General features: G+C 42.5%; 2 protein-coding genes across 2 annotated transcripts; both read left to right on the top strand.

The window, feature by feature from the left end:
* The first annotated feature begins 3,452 nt into the window (after positions 1–3,452).
* Positions 3,453–6,533, top strand: timm10b (translocase of inner mitochondrial membrane 10 homolog B (yeast)). The gene is made up of 3 exons (XM_056408641.1): positions 3,453–3,720; positions 3,821–3,916; positions 5,308–6,533. The coding sequence occupies exons 1-3, from the start codon at positions 3,694–3,696 to the stop codon at positions 5,749–5,751; spliced, it is 567 nt and encodes a 188-aa protein (XP_056264616.1). The 5' UTR covers positions 3,453–3,693; the 3' UTR covers positions 5,752–6,533.
* Positions 6,534–7,285: 752 nt separating this feature from the next.
* Positions 7,286–15,179, top strand: ilk (integrin-linked kinase). The gene is made up of 13 exons (XM_056407379.1): positions 7,286–7,390; positions 7,972–8,107; positions 10,893–11,058; positions 11,177–11,272; positions 11,425–11,521; positions 11,635–11,718; positions 11,801–11,886; positions 11,980–12,089; positions 13,598–13,725; positions 13,853–13,974; positions 14,079–14,178; positions 14,357–14,487; positions 14,647–15,179. Exons 2-13 carry the CDS (start codon positions 8,019–8,021, stop codon positions 14,794–14,796), a joined length of 1,359 nt encoding a protein of 452 aa, XP_056263354.1. The 5' UTR covers positions 7,286–7,390; positions 7,972–8,018; the 3' UTR covers positions 14,797–15,179.
* Positions 15,180–15,192: the final 13 nt, after the last annotated feature.

The raw sequence follows: 15,192 nt of genomic DNA, 5'->3' as shown, positions 1-15,192 counted from the left end.
CATTAGTTGCATGCCAATATGGTAAAAAGAAGATTTTGACCTTTTCATGACCTTGACTTTGACCTTTGACCCGATCGATCCCAAAATCTAATCAAATGGTCCCCGGATAATAACCAATCATCCCACCAGATTTCATGCGATTCGGTTTAATACTTTTTTACTTATGTGAATAATACTCATACAAATAAACATTACAATCAGAACATAACAACAAACAACAATCAACACGACAGAAAGACAACAAATGATGTGAAAGTGTTTGGGTTGTGTCAAAGTGGTGTGTTTTAGATGTAAAAGTGGCATGTGTGTGGAGGGGGCCTCAAGTTAAAGTGCATGTTAAAGTGACGTGTGGAGGAGGGAAGAAGAAGGAGGAGGAGGAGTGGGAGGAAGAGGGAGGAGGAGGAAGAGGAAGGAGCGGGAAGAAGGAGGAGAGAGGAAGGTGGAAGAAGAGGAGGTAGTCCTGGGGGTGACAGTCAGTCAGTCCCGGGTTCCATTGATGAGCCCGACTGCCGACGAAGGTAACAAGGGAAAAGTAACCGTCACATCTTGGGATGAAACAAAAACCTGGAAATATATTTACCTCGTCTTTCATAGAGACTAGACCTCCACCTTTTGTCTGATTAAAATTGAAATTAGTAGCATTTTGTCATATGTAAATTCATATCAGCAAGACTTTTTAACCTTTGGGCTTGGGCTACAATAATTAGTAATCCATTTCAAGGTGAACCTGTATATTTTGCAATGTGTGCTGTGTGTCATCTTCATTTAGTCTGCTATTTACACATCTGCATTATTGTGAGAATACTGCAGATGTGTAAATATCAGCCTATATGTTAAAAGTGTTTACTTTCATTATAACACAAACATTATTCAAATCAACCTTGTGTCAGAGGAGATACCCCCTTTTTTAGTTTGGGTGTGTTTTTTCGAGCAGAGGCCTAAAAAATTAGCTCGGGATTTAAAGGTTAAAACAGGTGTAGGTAGCATAAGCAATTGACGCAAGAACAAATAATCCTTATTATTACCTTCGCATTGAAAATGCGGAAGGTAATGTTTTGATCGCCGTGTATTTATTTATTTATTTATTTGTATGCGTGTTACTCGCATAACACAAAAAGTATTAAACCGAATTGCATGAAATTTGGTGGGATGATTGGTTATTATCCGGGGACCATTTGATTAGTTTTTGGGCTCAATCGGGTCAAAGGTCAAGGTCATGAAAAGGTCAAAATCTTCTTTTTACCATAGCACGGTCAATTTTTATCCAATTGGCATGCAACTAATGCCAAAATGTTCATAATTCAATGCCCAATCTTGTGATATGCGAAGGTATGCGCTCTACCGAGTGCCCATTCAAGTTTTAGTTGTTTTGATTACATTATTTACGGTAAAGAAATTATAGCTCAAAGCCCACATCACTGATGTTAATGTGGACTTTTGATTCAATGCTCTGAACACCAGTAGCCCTGGATCCTCCATGTTAACACTCACATATGATTTATTTAATTATTGTAATTATTTTGTCAAAATATATATCCTACAAATATGCACAAATATATATATAAATTTTTTTAAAGACAATATTATTTGCAATAAAAAATGCCTTTATTGTTAAAAAGCTATTGGATGACTTTTAGCGTGAGTGAATTATTTGAACAGACTTCACAGGTGATCTCTTTTTCACTTCTCCATGATCTCATGTAAAATACGTTTCAGCATTGACTTGTTATTTCTCTTTTATGTTTAACAGTTATGAAGAAACACACGTAAACTTCCTTCTCTTCACTTCTGTAACAGGGTTTCAAAGTAACCAAAGGTCAGAGGTCACCTGTAAAATAGGTGTAAATAGAAAGTTTTAAAAATTAAGAAGCAAGATGTGATGTTGTATTGTTGGTTTTCTTTTGTCAGAACTGTACTTAACAATAGCTTGTTTTCACACTCACACACACACTCCCTGCTTAGGGCTAAGTTACTAGTTTGGAGGACAAATGAAATGCAGTGAAGTTCTACTTTGACCCACTTCGGCTGATTGGTAATTTGCCAGGACTTCAGGATCTAGGGGAGTCCTTTTAATTCATGTTCGGGAGATAATCAGCAGTGGGTACGAGTGGGATGGGGCTGCACCTGAGAAGTGGGTCATTGCAAAATCAACTGCTGGTCAGTAGTCCCACACACACACATAGACACACACCTGAGCTCATTACAGCAGTTTAGTCTGCAGGTCAAACGCTGTCAGAGAGGTGCAAGTGAGCGGTGTGAAGTGGTGCAGAATACATGATGTGATTCAATTTATTAGACTGGCCTCGTGAGGAAATCTAAGACAAATGCATTTACTTTTTTTTAAATGTCAGTGTAATTACACTGACAACATTATGCAGAGCCCTCTGCAAACTGTCAGGGTGATGAAGGGCCCAGCAGGCGGCCTGAGTAACGTGACAGTGAGCTATTTAGATGTGTGACTCAGGGTAAGCAGCCAGTAATATAATATCCATTTCTTTTTCAGTTACACACAGTTAACGAGGGACAGCAACTGAACAGGCAACTTAAAGAGAAGTCCCACAAATCAGGTACAGTCATGTGACTGTAAATATTAATTAAGTAGGGGTCTGGGGCCATAACAACAAACAGCTGGTCAATATAAAGCAAAGAGAATCAATGCAATGTTCAAAATGTTGTTGGATTGTGTCAAAGGGGGACCTCTGGTTGTTAGAGGATGTAGTGCGGGGACGCTCCCGGCTACTTTTTATATTTTACCTTTTAATTAAGGCCTCCTTTGTGTTATACTTCTTTAATATACAGAAAGTAAACCACCGTAGCAGTATGGAAGAAGACATGACGGCTGATAGACCTCATCTCTACCATTGCCGGCCTCCGTGGACGCGCTACGAGTGAATGTGGTTTAATTCACCAAACGCCTCACCGAAACAGAACCGAAAGGAGAAAAATGTGAGCGGCTCTCTTCGGTTGAATTTGAGGCCCACATTAATGTTGGGACACAATAATAGGAACTGGGCATAGACCCCCCCCCCCCTCCCCCTATATTCTTATGTTTTCTCATTATTTATTATTCGTATTGATTGTGAATTGTTTTGTCTACCACCCTGACATTTCTTCATCTGCAATATAAACTGAAATAGTTTAGAAGGTTAATATTTGGTTACAGTTAGTAAAGTTCAAACATGTAAAAAAACAAAAACATTTACAATTCGAAAACATACTCAACAGGCAAAGCCTTGTAACAGTTTCAACAAGATGCAATTAACGAGTACAAACAAAAATCTATTGAATTATATTCCTGTCTCATACAGCTTCATTACAATTATGAAAAGTAGGCTGTGACGTCATTTAGCGACTTCTGTCGACTTTTTCGGACAGCCAATAGCGACCTTCCATACTGAGGAGTTGGTAACGCTGCGGAGTGACGCGTCTCCTCGCTCGTAGACGATCTTTGTTAGAAAAAAAATGGCAGCGCGCGTGTGAATGTCATGCCATCCTAAAACCATTCCCTCAACCAGTTTGCGTTTTGAATATTTCAATGTGTTTCATGTGTTGAAACTGACGCATGAATTAATTCATTCACCCTCCGACAGCTACAGACCAGGGAATCAATAACAACGCTCGTTTCAAGCTTTGGATGTTAGCATTTTAGCTAAACTACAACATTACGTTAGTCAACTTGGGGACGCAATCGCAATGGATCCGGATGGGCAACTCAGAAACGTGAGTCATTTAGATACAGTGGCGGATACTTTGGGTATTTATTTGTTTAAAAAAAATAAGCCGTTTGATTGTGAGTGGGTGATCTGGGTTTCTTCCACAGCTCCGGGATTTCCTCCTGGTTTACAACCGCATGACTGAAATTTGCTTCGATCGATGCAGCAGCAACTTCAACTACAGAAGCCTCACCATGGACGAGGTACGAATGCATCATCTGTGTTTCACCTCGACACCTTTTTTAAAGTCAACTGCCATGTGTGTGCTTGTAAATATCCCAAACTGCAAAGACGCACAAACATGACGCATCCAGATACGTTTTGAGTATTAATGTAGGGTGACCAGCAGGGTTGCCAGGTCTGTGTGACAAAACCAGCCCAATGGCCAATCAAAACCAGCCCAAAACCAGCCCAATGGCCAATAAAACCAGCCCAAAAACCAGCCCAATATCTCAAGAACTCAAAATATGCCCGTGCCAAACCATATACACTGCTTTTAAAGTGTGTGTATGTGGGCGTGTCCCATGTCCATGTGTGCACGTGCTGATCTGAAGTCAGTTTGGTAGGATTTGGGTATAAATAAATTATTTCTTTTAAAATATGGATTTTTATTTAAAGATATTCATGTAATTTGCATGCAAAATAGGTCTACCCGAACCAGCGGACACAAAATTCAACCCGCGGCAACACTTCAAACGTAGCCCAATTCCGCGGGAAAACCGCAGACCTGGCAACACTGGTGACCAGATTTGAGTTTGTGAAAAAGAGGACACACAAGTGCAAATGTCAAACAAATCTTTTTTGTGGCATTTAGTCCAGCGCTTCTTTAATGTGTCTTGTCCATATATTGAAGCAATAATGATCACAAATAAAAAAGATGTCATATGCTATAAACAAATAGTGGAGGCGGCAATTGAATTGAATTGAATTGTAGTATCGTACCAAAGGCTCAAAATGGTCGTATTTGGAGGATAATTATCGTTTATCTGGCAACCCTGAGATCGGTCGACCAATGACTGTTCTCTATACCGTCAGAGCTCGCGCAAGAAGGTGGAACGTAAGGGAGATACCATTTACAAAACTTGTAAGGGCCTAATAACTACTTTGTGAAAGATCCAGAGAAACACAAATATCCGACGAAGCAAAATCCCGGACGTTTTTGGAATCCCTGCCGGACGCATTTTTTTAGGTCTCAAAAAGAGGACATGTCCGGGGAAAAGAGGACGTCTGGTCACCCAAAATAATGCATACATACGCCTGGCTTGTAGTCAATTCATCCACAAAGGTGTATTAGGTTCTGAACCAGCCAGAGACTTGGTGTGTGCAGAGGGGTCACTGATGGTGTAAATGGAAAGGGCCGTAAACAAACTGCTGCCATAAAGGTGAACGCATGCTGAATATTACAATATGCTCTCGTTTTAGGATTATCATTTATTGAACCTAGGACAAACTATGAAATACCGAGTGTGTGTACCACGATCACGTTAGGCTTTGTTCACGCAGCCTCACGTTTCAAACCCTGTTTTATGTTACGAAGTGCGTCCTTCTTTTTTTTTTTACATCATCCGCTCTGTCGTTGCTGCCGTCCGTCCAGGATAAGTGTGTGGACAGCTGCGCGGGGAAGCTGATTCGCTCCAACCACCGCCTGATGAGCACCTACGTGCAGCTGATGCCTAAGATGGTGCAGCGGCGGATGGAGGAGATGGAGAGCAAAGCGGCGGAAATGGCCAAGGCGGCAGAGGCCGCCGCCGCCAACTCGGCACCTCCCCTGGCGGAGGCGTCGCCGGCGTCTCAAACCCCCGTCGACTCATCGCCACCCGCGCAACTACCGGAGCGACCTTTTACCTCGACGCCGATTGACGACGCCGGACCGGGGGCCCACGGCTCCGCCTTAATGCCGGGAGGAATGAATATTCCAGTTGACGCTGTCGTGTCCAATTCCACGGCAGAATCAAAAGTCCACTTATCGGCTGCAACGCCGCTCACGCCTGTGATTGAAGCAGCAGGTGTCTCTGTGCTTAATGGAGCTGGCGATTGACCGTCGTAAGCAGCGGGTTTACCTCGAGCCGCCATTCAGTCGGAGATCTCGGCGCCTGTATTCACGCCATCTCAACCAGACGTGCTCCCGTCGACAGAAGCGGCGCCGACGGTGTCTCGATCCATCGAGAGCCTGTCGGGGCCCCAGAGGGCCGCGGAGGTCACCCCGCCGTCGGGCCAGTCACGACGGCCGGTCCGGGTGTGTCTCCGGAGGTTAATCTGTAGTAATCTTTTACTCCCTCCACACACAAAAAACCCCCCAAATGTGACATTGCTGAAAATAATTGCTGATTTTAATAGATTGACATGCATTATACAATAACATCAACTATTATTACACGGGAACTATTCATGTCATATCGTCTTTTTCTGGAGTATGTCCTCTCAAATGGGAATATTTGATGTTTTTCATATTTCAAATGAAGTCTTTTTTTGGTTTGTCAATGCTTGTATTTACGGCAGGCTGTTGAATAATCATCAGTTTAGATTACTTTTTGACTGCCCTCTGATCCGACTATACAACACGAAACCCTATGGTGACAAAACATAGTCAAGCATGTCACTCTTAATAAGAATAGTAACAAACAAAAACAACGATGCAGATATTGCAATCATAGGTTTAAATGTTTTGAGGTAAGATGCAAAACAAAAAGGAAGTTATTGTAACCGTATATATGTGTGTGCTATGTTAGTTGAAAATAATATGGTTTAATGATGGCAGTCATGCTGTCATAAAAAGGTGATGAAAGGTGATTTATCTTCAATAAAAATGAGTATATATTACTTTTGTCCTGTTATTTAATTGAAATGTTTCATTGACAGCCTCTAATGCAGCCGTGGTTTGGGCATATTGTGCCACTCTCTTTCTTTTCTTTTTTTCCAGTTCATAACCTTTAGTCACATCGTCACCAACCCTCTCCTCCCATCATTTCCTTTTTTGTACTAAACGTGTTATGTACTCATCAAAACTATAATGTGTGATCTTGAAACAGGTTTCCCAGTGGCTTCATTCCTCAACCATAAAGACATAAAACCATTCTGACCAGTCTAAAAGAAAGCCCAGGTGTAAAGGATGTAATTAATGACGACTGCAGCGTCATTAATAGTCGTTAAAAATCATATTAGTGACACCTGTTTTTGCTGATAAGAATAGTCAAAACTATTATATCATTGGGGTTTTCCTTATAATTTTAATATTAAAATCTAGTATTGTTCCAACTATACGAATCACATATCGTATACAGTGGGGACACACATAATTTAACATTATCATCTCGATAAGCCTTTTTAAAATTTATTTTACCATGCATTATTAACACAAATATTATGAATAATTAACATTAAATAGTAAAATGGTGTGTGTGTGTGTGTGTGTGCGTGCGCACGTCTCCGCCGCCACTCGCTATTTTTGGCGCCGTGCTGAATGTCGCATTAGCGCATTTCCGCCAGCAGGGGGCGCTGCTGCCAGTAGCACAGCTCCTCTCGAACTTCTCACCAGTAGTCAACTCTCCGAGCGGGGCGTGGACTCCCGACTATTCTCTGCTCTTACATTTCAAGAGACGACCGACTCTCTGGTTGTAGGGGGGGGCGGGGGGCGTAAAAAGAAAGAAACGGACAAGAAACCGATCGATTCGCAGCGGGTAAGAGTTTTGAGAATGTTTCCTTATTTATTTTTTATTCTAAACTAGTTTTGTTTCTATTGCGGTTGCGGAAGTTTTGTTTATTGGATGACCAAATTCACTTAGACTTTTTTGTTGTTGAAACAATAGATCTCAAAGTGATCCGATAGGCCAGCCCTTCCGATTTAAAACGGAGGTGAAAAGAGCCGAGAGGGGAATGTGGGAATGTACCGCTATATATATAAATACCATCATCAGTTCATTTCATTGCACTCTTGTCTGGCTTTGTTATGTTTCTTTACGCAGCAGATGGGAATGTTGCATTTAAACTATCATAAAACAATGACTCAAAGTTTGGTTTATGATTTTTTTTTGGTGGAATATACTGAAACCATATACGCTTAAAAAACAAAACATAAAGCACAGGATTCAAACAGGGCGACGTCCAAACAGTCATGTGACATGGACCTAATGTAAGGGAACTGGAGACATGACGTCTGTGTACCCACCAAAAGATGCGCAATGCACAGTAAAGTCGTTTAAACCAATGTGTGTATCCGTTACCTTTATACTCTTACTCTTTGTTTAACACCTTTTTACAGGCTGCAGGTTCCTGATCTCTAAAGCGACAGAACCCCACAGCACAACCATGGATGACATCTTCACACAGTGTCGAGAGGGGAACTCTGTGGCGGTTCGTCTGTGGCTGGACAACACAGAGAATGACCTGAACTTGGGGTAAGTGGATATTTTCATCTGCAGTCGCCTTTATAGTCTTTGAAGACGAGGAGTCTTCATCATCTCTCGTATGCGAGAGTCTCGCTGCAGTAACAAATTGAGTGCAGTCCTCTAATGAGTGGGGTTGACTTTATAGCAAAACGTACCACATCTGGTGTGTGTGTGTGTGTGTGTGTGTGTGTGTGTGTGTGTGTGTGTGTGCATACAAAGTAGGCCTTGGCACATTAGAGGTGGTCAAATAGTTTCCATATTGTGCTCCCCCTGCAGCTCCACACACACACACACACACACACTGCTGAACATCTCCCAGCGTTGGTAATTCCAGTCCAGTCGTTTCCCTCCCCCCCTTCTTCTTCTTCTTCTTCTTCTTCTTCTTCTTCTTCTTCTCTTCTTCTCGGATTTCTCTCCTTTTATGATGTCATCCCCAAAAACTGTGCGTGTGTCTAAAAGCAGTGGGTGATTCATGGAGGTTGCGCAATGACGTAAATGAATCCCGCAGACTCTTTTAATTATAGCGCTTGAATATGATTTCATCTTTTTTTTTCTCCTTCTTCTTTTTTGGAATCGCGTCATCATTTTTTTATACGAATATTCCGCGGTCGTGTGCTGTTGTCCGGGGCGAAACAACCGGTTTGAAGACGTCGCCCTCGTCCTCTCGGAACACGTAATGGGCTTTTGAATAATGAATGAATCCTAAATATAAGCGATAATGGAGCAATAGACATGAGTTGCAGTCCTATTAGATTCTCTAAAGCGATGTTTAGGAATAATCGGAGCACTTTCTTGCCTGTTGACATCCCTTCTTTGCCAGAAAGAAGCTCGACCTCACCGCTAAAGACCTCGGTTATCTCATTCAGAGGCCAGGCCATATATGAGCAGTTTGTCGACGCTGACTCGGAGGGCTGCGGCGCTGCTAGCCAACCACGCGACGGCCAAGGCCATTTCCTCTGCTCAACTCCATACAGGGCCGGGCCCCTCGCTGAGAGAGAGCTTCTCCGGCATAAACATCTGAGAGACCAACGCGCCCGAGGGCCCCCGCTTTTCTCTGTTAATAGGAAGAGGCTCAAATTTGTTTGTGTGTCTTTCTTTTCTCTCCAGGATATTTTATAGTTTGTAATGAGTGTTTTCGTCGGTAGGAGCATTTCACTTTCCCCCCCGAATGTTGACGCTGAACATAGGAACCGGAGAGGGAGTCCACTGAGACGAACATTAAATGGCATTTTTAGATCTCCCCTTGGAGCTGTGCATGTGTGTGTTTGTTTGAGAGAGTGACACAGGAAAGAAGAGAGAGAGAGAGACTCTCAGAGAATGTGAAGAGGAGGATCCCACTGTGTATTTTCCGCTCTGTCGTCCCTGAGTGTTTCTCTTTTTTTCTCACTCGTTACTTTTTATAGCACCGCAGGGCCGGTCCGACTGCGAGCCGCATCAGAACTCGACATAGAATGTGACTAACGAGCTATTTCCCCTCAGTGCGAGCTAGTGCTGCAGCCGCTTCCTTCCAGGGTACACAAGCCCTCCTTAAGGGCTCTTGTTAAATAGAGGGTAGAGTTTGTGGCTTTTGCGAGGAGCTGTGAGAAGCCCCCCCCCCCCCCCCCCTAGCAGCTGCCCCCAATGGGGGTCAGCTCGTGTAAAGGAGTCCCTCGGGTGAAGGGGGCCGGTAACACGTAGGTGGCGGTGGTGGCGGTGGCTCGACACGGCGGCCATGTACGCCGTCTTGCGTCTCTGCATATGTTAGCAGGCATTCCGTCTCGCACGGACACATTTACCACCGGGCCGGCGGTCGGATGGATGAAGGCGGCCCGGCAGCGCGAAGGGAAAACGTGCCGAGGTCTAAATAAAGACCCCTAGGTGGTAATGTGGCTGTGTGTCCAAGAGCAAACCACACAGATCGTATTGTGACAGCTGGTGGATGCTCCGAGTTTGTTCGGAGAACTGCGCTTTTGTCCAAATATTGTCATTTTAGATTTAAAAAAACATTCCAATCTGAGCCCGACAGTGTTTATAGAGCACGTTTATCACGGTTGACCCTCCTGTTGTGTTGCGGGTCAAGGTGACCTGTTTGAAAATCTAGGGGAAATATGTGTACCTACTTTTTCTGTATTCAACTTATTCTGCTTACCTTATTTAGTGTAATTAATGTTTTAAAAAAATGATCATGGATTTGCACCCCCCCCCCCCCCCCCCCTTGCTGGTTTATATTCCCGAGATGATACCAGAACATCGTGGCTGTGGAAGTGAAAGTGGAGGCTATAAGACACAGGTGTCAAACACAAGGCCCACGGGCCGAAACTAGCCCTCCACGTCATTGTATGTGGCCCCTGATGGCTTGAAAGATGTACGGTCACCTTTTCTTAAAGAAATGTAGGAAAAATATCCTGTGCTTTTATTTTGAAGGTTTCAAATTAAATGGATTTATGTAATAATATTAGATACATTTTCTTATGTACAATATTTCTACACTCAAATAAACAATAACCAAATGCAAAGACAGTTATTTAACAATATGTTCGTGAGTAGTTTATACAGTGTGACAGTGACAACCGACCCTTTGATGCTGATGTGGCCCACGGTGAAAATGAGTATGACACCCCCGCTATAAGAGGTCAGAAGTGTCACGTTTAAACCTTTTCTTTCTTTCTTTGTAAATGCGAGACAGTTGAATTGATATAAAATGAATTTTCTTTTAATTATCATGAGTTGATCGCAGCTTAAAGATGGATTCATCTTTCATCTCTTAGGAATGCGTCCTCCTCTCGCTCTTCATGCTCCATTCTCGTGTTTTTAGTGACGACCACGGCTTCAGCCCCCTCCACTGGGCGTGCAGGGAAGGGCGCGGCGGAGTGGTCGACATGCTCATCATGCGAGGCGCTCGTATTAATGTGATGAACCGCGGAGACGACACTCCGTTACACCTCGCCGCCAGCCACGGACACAGAGACATCGTGGCAAAGGTAAACGCACACGAGTCGGTGACAACTGGACCGTTCACGCTCAGTTCATATTGTCTGAAGAGAGAAAACTGGCTCTGTTGCTTATTTCTCTCTCTCTCTCTCTCTCTCTGAACCTCAGCTGATTCAGTGCAAGGCCGACCCCAATACAGTCAACGAGCATGGAAACACACCACTGCACTACGCCTGCTTCTGGGGCCAAGATGAAGTGGCAGAGGTGCAGTACAACACACACACACACACACAGACACACACTCTTCTTTTAGCACAATCTGTTGGCTGGAAACGCCCTCTTCTGGGGAGAAGCTGACAGTACAGTGCACATTTTTGCCAGTGTCTTTTAATTTACATTTTTTCTAACTTTTGTAGGACTTGGTGACCATCAGTGCCCAGGTGTGTGTGTGTAACAGGTATGGACAGACCCCTCTGGACAAGGCCAAGCCCCATCTGAGACAGCTGCTTCAAGGTCAGAGGTCATTTATGGTCATTTTAACACTCCCAAAAAAGTAAATAATTATATTGGCACAATAAAAAAAAGGATCAGCACTTTATTTTTGTATTTTTTCTTCTTTCATGTAGAGAAGGCAGAGAAAATGGGTCAGAGTACGACTAAAGTACCCTACAAGGAAAGCTTCTGGAAGGGAACCATGCGAACACGACCTCGTGAGTCAAACTCTCCTCGTGAAAGCTACGAATCAAGCCATCAAATCCAGATGTTTGATTATTCCTGTTTCGTCTCTTTCAGGTAACGGTACCCTCAACAAGAAGGCGGGTATTGATTTCAAGCAGCTTTCGCTCCTGGCAAAGATCAATGAAAATCAATCTGGAGAGGTCGGTTGCACTCCCATGTTTGCTGCTGCGTCAGTCTTTTTTTAAATGTATTTGTTCAGTTCCTTAGTTGTAAACTCTGTGCTCCGTCTGCAGTTATGGCAGGGTCGGTGGCAAGGGGATGAGATCATCGTGAAGGTGCTCCAGGTGAGAGACTGGACCACCAGGAAGAGCAGAGACTTCAACGAGGAGCATCCAAAACTCAGGTAATTCACACATCCGTTTTCTAAGAATAAAAAAGCAGCGATGGTGTTTTTTTTTGTTGGCTCTCACGAGTATTGATTGTGGTGTGTGCACACGGCACATAGATTTTAAGATCTGGTGCAGAATTATTGTGCAAAAAGGTTGAGGAAACGGGCCGTGGAGGGTTTTGTGATGAAACAGTTGTTTGCAGCTGTCTGAGTGTGTGAAATGTGCTCCGCTCCACGATGTGAAAACCAAATTCCTTTTATCTCAGAAAACATGGAATCCATTAGGACATGGGATTGAATTATTTAAGAGAAAATAAACAGTGCTTTGAATTGTGTTTATCATGGTGATGTTTTTTGCACCATGTTATATTACTCATAACCCCAAAAGTTGTGCTTTTTGCCATATATGTACAGATAATGTCAAGAATATACATATAGTGATGTTAAGACGGGTTCACAGTCTGTAATCATTATTGACATATTTAAGGCGGTATTGTTTTGCTCATTTTAAAGAAGCAGCTCCCAAGCAAGTATCTTTTCTCGTGTATTAACACATCTATTATCATTTAAACATAATGATAATACATAAATTGGCCTTGTTTAATCAATGCAAACAACTTCAGACCAACTTTAAAGTGACAGGAGGGAAAAAACTCTCAACAAAACCTTAATAGGAGAAAAAAGAAGCAGCAAGAAAGATGAGTGGAATTGGAAGAACTTGGCAGTGTGCTTTCATGTTGGCTTCAGTTCTCTGAAGAATTGTAGCACACATGAAAGTACTTGGGATGAGTAAAAGCTAAAAAGAAATTCAGAGGAAAAATATAATCTGACGTGGACTGCAAAAAATAAAAGAGCTTCAGCTTCACTCTAAAGGGCCAAGGGTGATACCAACGTGGTACGCTGGTTTTTGGAAATTTCTTGCCCTCCCAACAGCAACTCTTTTATAATAATAATTATTATCTCTATTTAAAAGGGACCATGTACAGTTAAAACATAAATGTCACCATTTGATGCACTGCACCAGATTGTAGCTTCAGCTAATTTGCATCTGTAGTCCCCTGACAGACCTTATAACATAAAACATAAAACAATAACAAACAGTACAGGATAAATACACACAATGCAAAGTACTGCATTTTAAATTCAAGAAATTACCATTTAAAAGTAAGGAATAAAAACACACTGTCAAAAGTAAGTATTAAAAACCATTAAAAGTATGTAATACACACCATTAAAAGCAAGTAATAAAAACTATTAAAGGTAAGTAATACACACTGTCAAAAGTAAGGAATAAAAACCATTAAAAGTAAGTAATACGAGCCATAATAGTATAATCATTTTAAATTGTATTCCTAATCATCTGAGCAAGACTTTCATGTTTTAAGAATAAATTACAAGTGTACGGATTGTAAAGTCCTCTGAGGCCAAATTGTGATTCTGGGCTACACAAAAACTAACTGGATTTAATTTAATTTAATTACTTTTCATGTTTGCATTCTCCGTGTCTTATCATGTCTCCATAGGATTTTTTCTCATCCAAACATTCTGCCTGTTCTGGGGGCCTGTCAGTCACCTCCATCCCCTCACCCCATCATCATCACCTACTACATGCCCTATGGATCCCTGTTCAACATCCTGCACCAGGGCACCAGTATGTACCTGGATTTATATACAAAGTGGACATTTTTTCTTTTTTTTACAGCACCAAAGCATGCCTGAGGATTGCTACTGTAGATGGATGACGTCATCTATTCAACCTTTCTCTTCCTCTCCCTCAGCTCTGGTGGTTGACCAAAGCCAAGCAGTGAAGTTTGCACTGGACATTTCCAGCGGCATGGCTTTCCTTCACACCTTGGAACCGATGGTTTCACGGCTTTACCTCAACAGTAAGCACATCATGGTGAGACCCTTTGCTTTACTCTCCACAAATAATAACAAAAAAGATATTTAAGTCGAAGACAAAAGTGATCCTGTGACTTATTGACCAGATGTTTGATTTTGCAGATTGATGAGGACATGACAGCCAGGATAAGCATGGCCGATGCTAAATTCTCCTTCCAGTGTCCTGGTCGGAGTTACTCCCCAGCATGGATGGCCCCCGAAGGTATTTCATCCGTTCTTTGTTTACCTCCCTTCCACCTACCTCCTCCTCTCATAATGCCTTCTCAGACTTGATGAGTCATGCAAGTCATGTAATACTTTAGTCCCACTTAAGTGTCAGTCCTCTGGTGTGTTGCCCGTGTTATCCTATCATGATTATGAGCGCCCCTTGTTGTTTGCAGCTCTGCAAAAGAGGCCTGAAGACATCAACAGAAGATCTGCTGACATGTGGAGCTTTGCTGTGTTGCTGTGGGAGCTGGTGACCAGGGAGGTCCCTTTTGCTGACCTCTCACACATGGAGATAGGCATGAAGGTAAAGTGGGTGTGGTATTATTTGGCTGCCCCTTTGGCTTGTCTGTATATATGCTCACACTCACATTTCTGTAAACCCCTCAGAAATACAGCTCCATCCCTTCATGATATCCAGAGTTTATTACAGGTTTTAACTTTGTATCCCCCCCCTGTTCCCCAGGTGGCTCTCGAAGGTCTCCGGCCGACCATTCCTCCAGGGATTTCCCCTCATATCTGTAAGCTGATGCGGCTGTGCATGAACGAAGACCCCGCCAAGAGACCCAAGTTTGACATGATCGTCCCCATTCTGGAGAAGATGCAAGACAAGTGAACGCCTGCACAGCAATCTGTCCCGTCCCGTTAAGACGTTGTTGTTTTATAATCATCAAACCACTTCACTTCAATAATGTATCTGCTAAGCCACTGTAAATAATGTCAGAGACCACTTTTCAAGAAATAATTTAAACAATACTTATATTGCTGTTCTTGTATAAATTAAATTAGAGGTATAAATGTTCTTCCGCCCATGTGCTCTTATATTACGGCTGAAACATGTTCACTGGAATATAGGCAAACTTTTGAATCCAGTGTGGATTATATTCAGTGTCAGCGACGAGTCCGACAGAAACAGATCCAAAGAAATGTGTGTAGGAACAATGCTTTTATACACGTCAGCGAATACCAATGCAATAAATGTTTTATATTTATGACAAATCCTCGTTCTTTT

This window comes from Pseudoliparis swirei, chromosome 3, assembly GCF_029220125.1.
Source record: "Pseudoliparis swirei isolate HS2019 ecotype Mariana Trench chromosome 3, NWPU_hadal_v1, whole genome shotgun sequence".
Taxonomy (NCBI): domain Eukaryota; kingdom Metazoa; phylum Chordata; class Actinopteri; order Perciformes; family Liparidae; genus Pseudoliparis; species Pseudoliparis swirei.
This window is presented reverse-complemented; position numbering and strand designations above follow the sequence as displayed.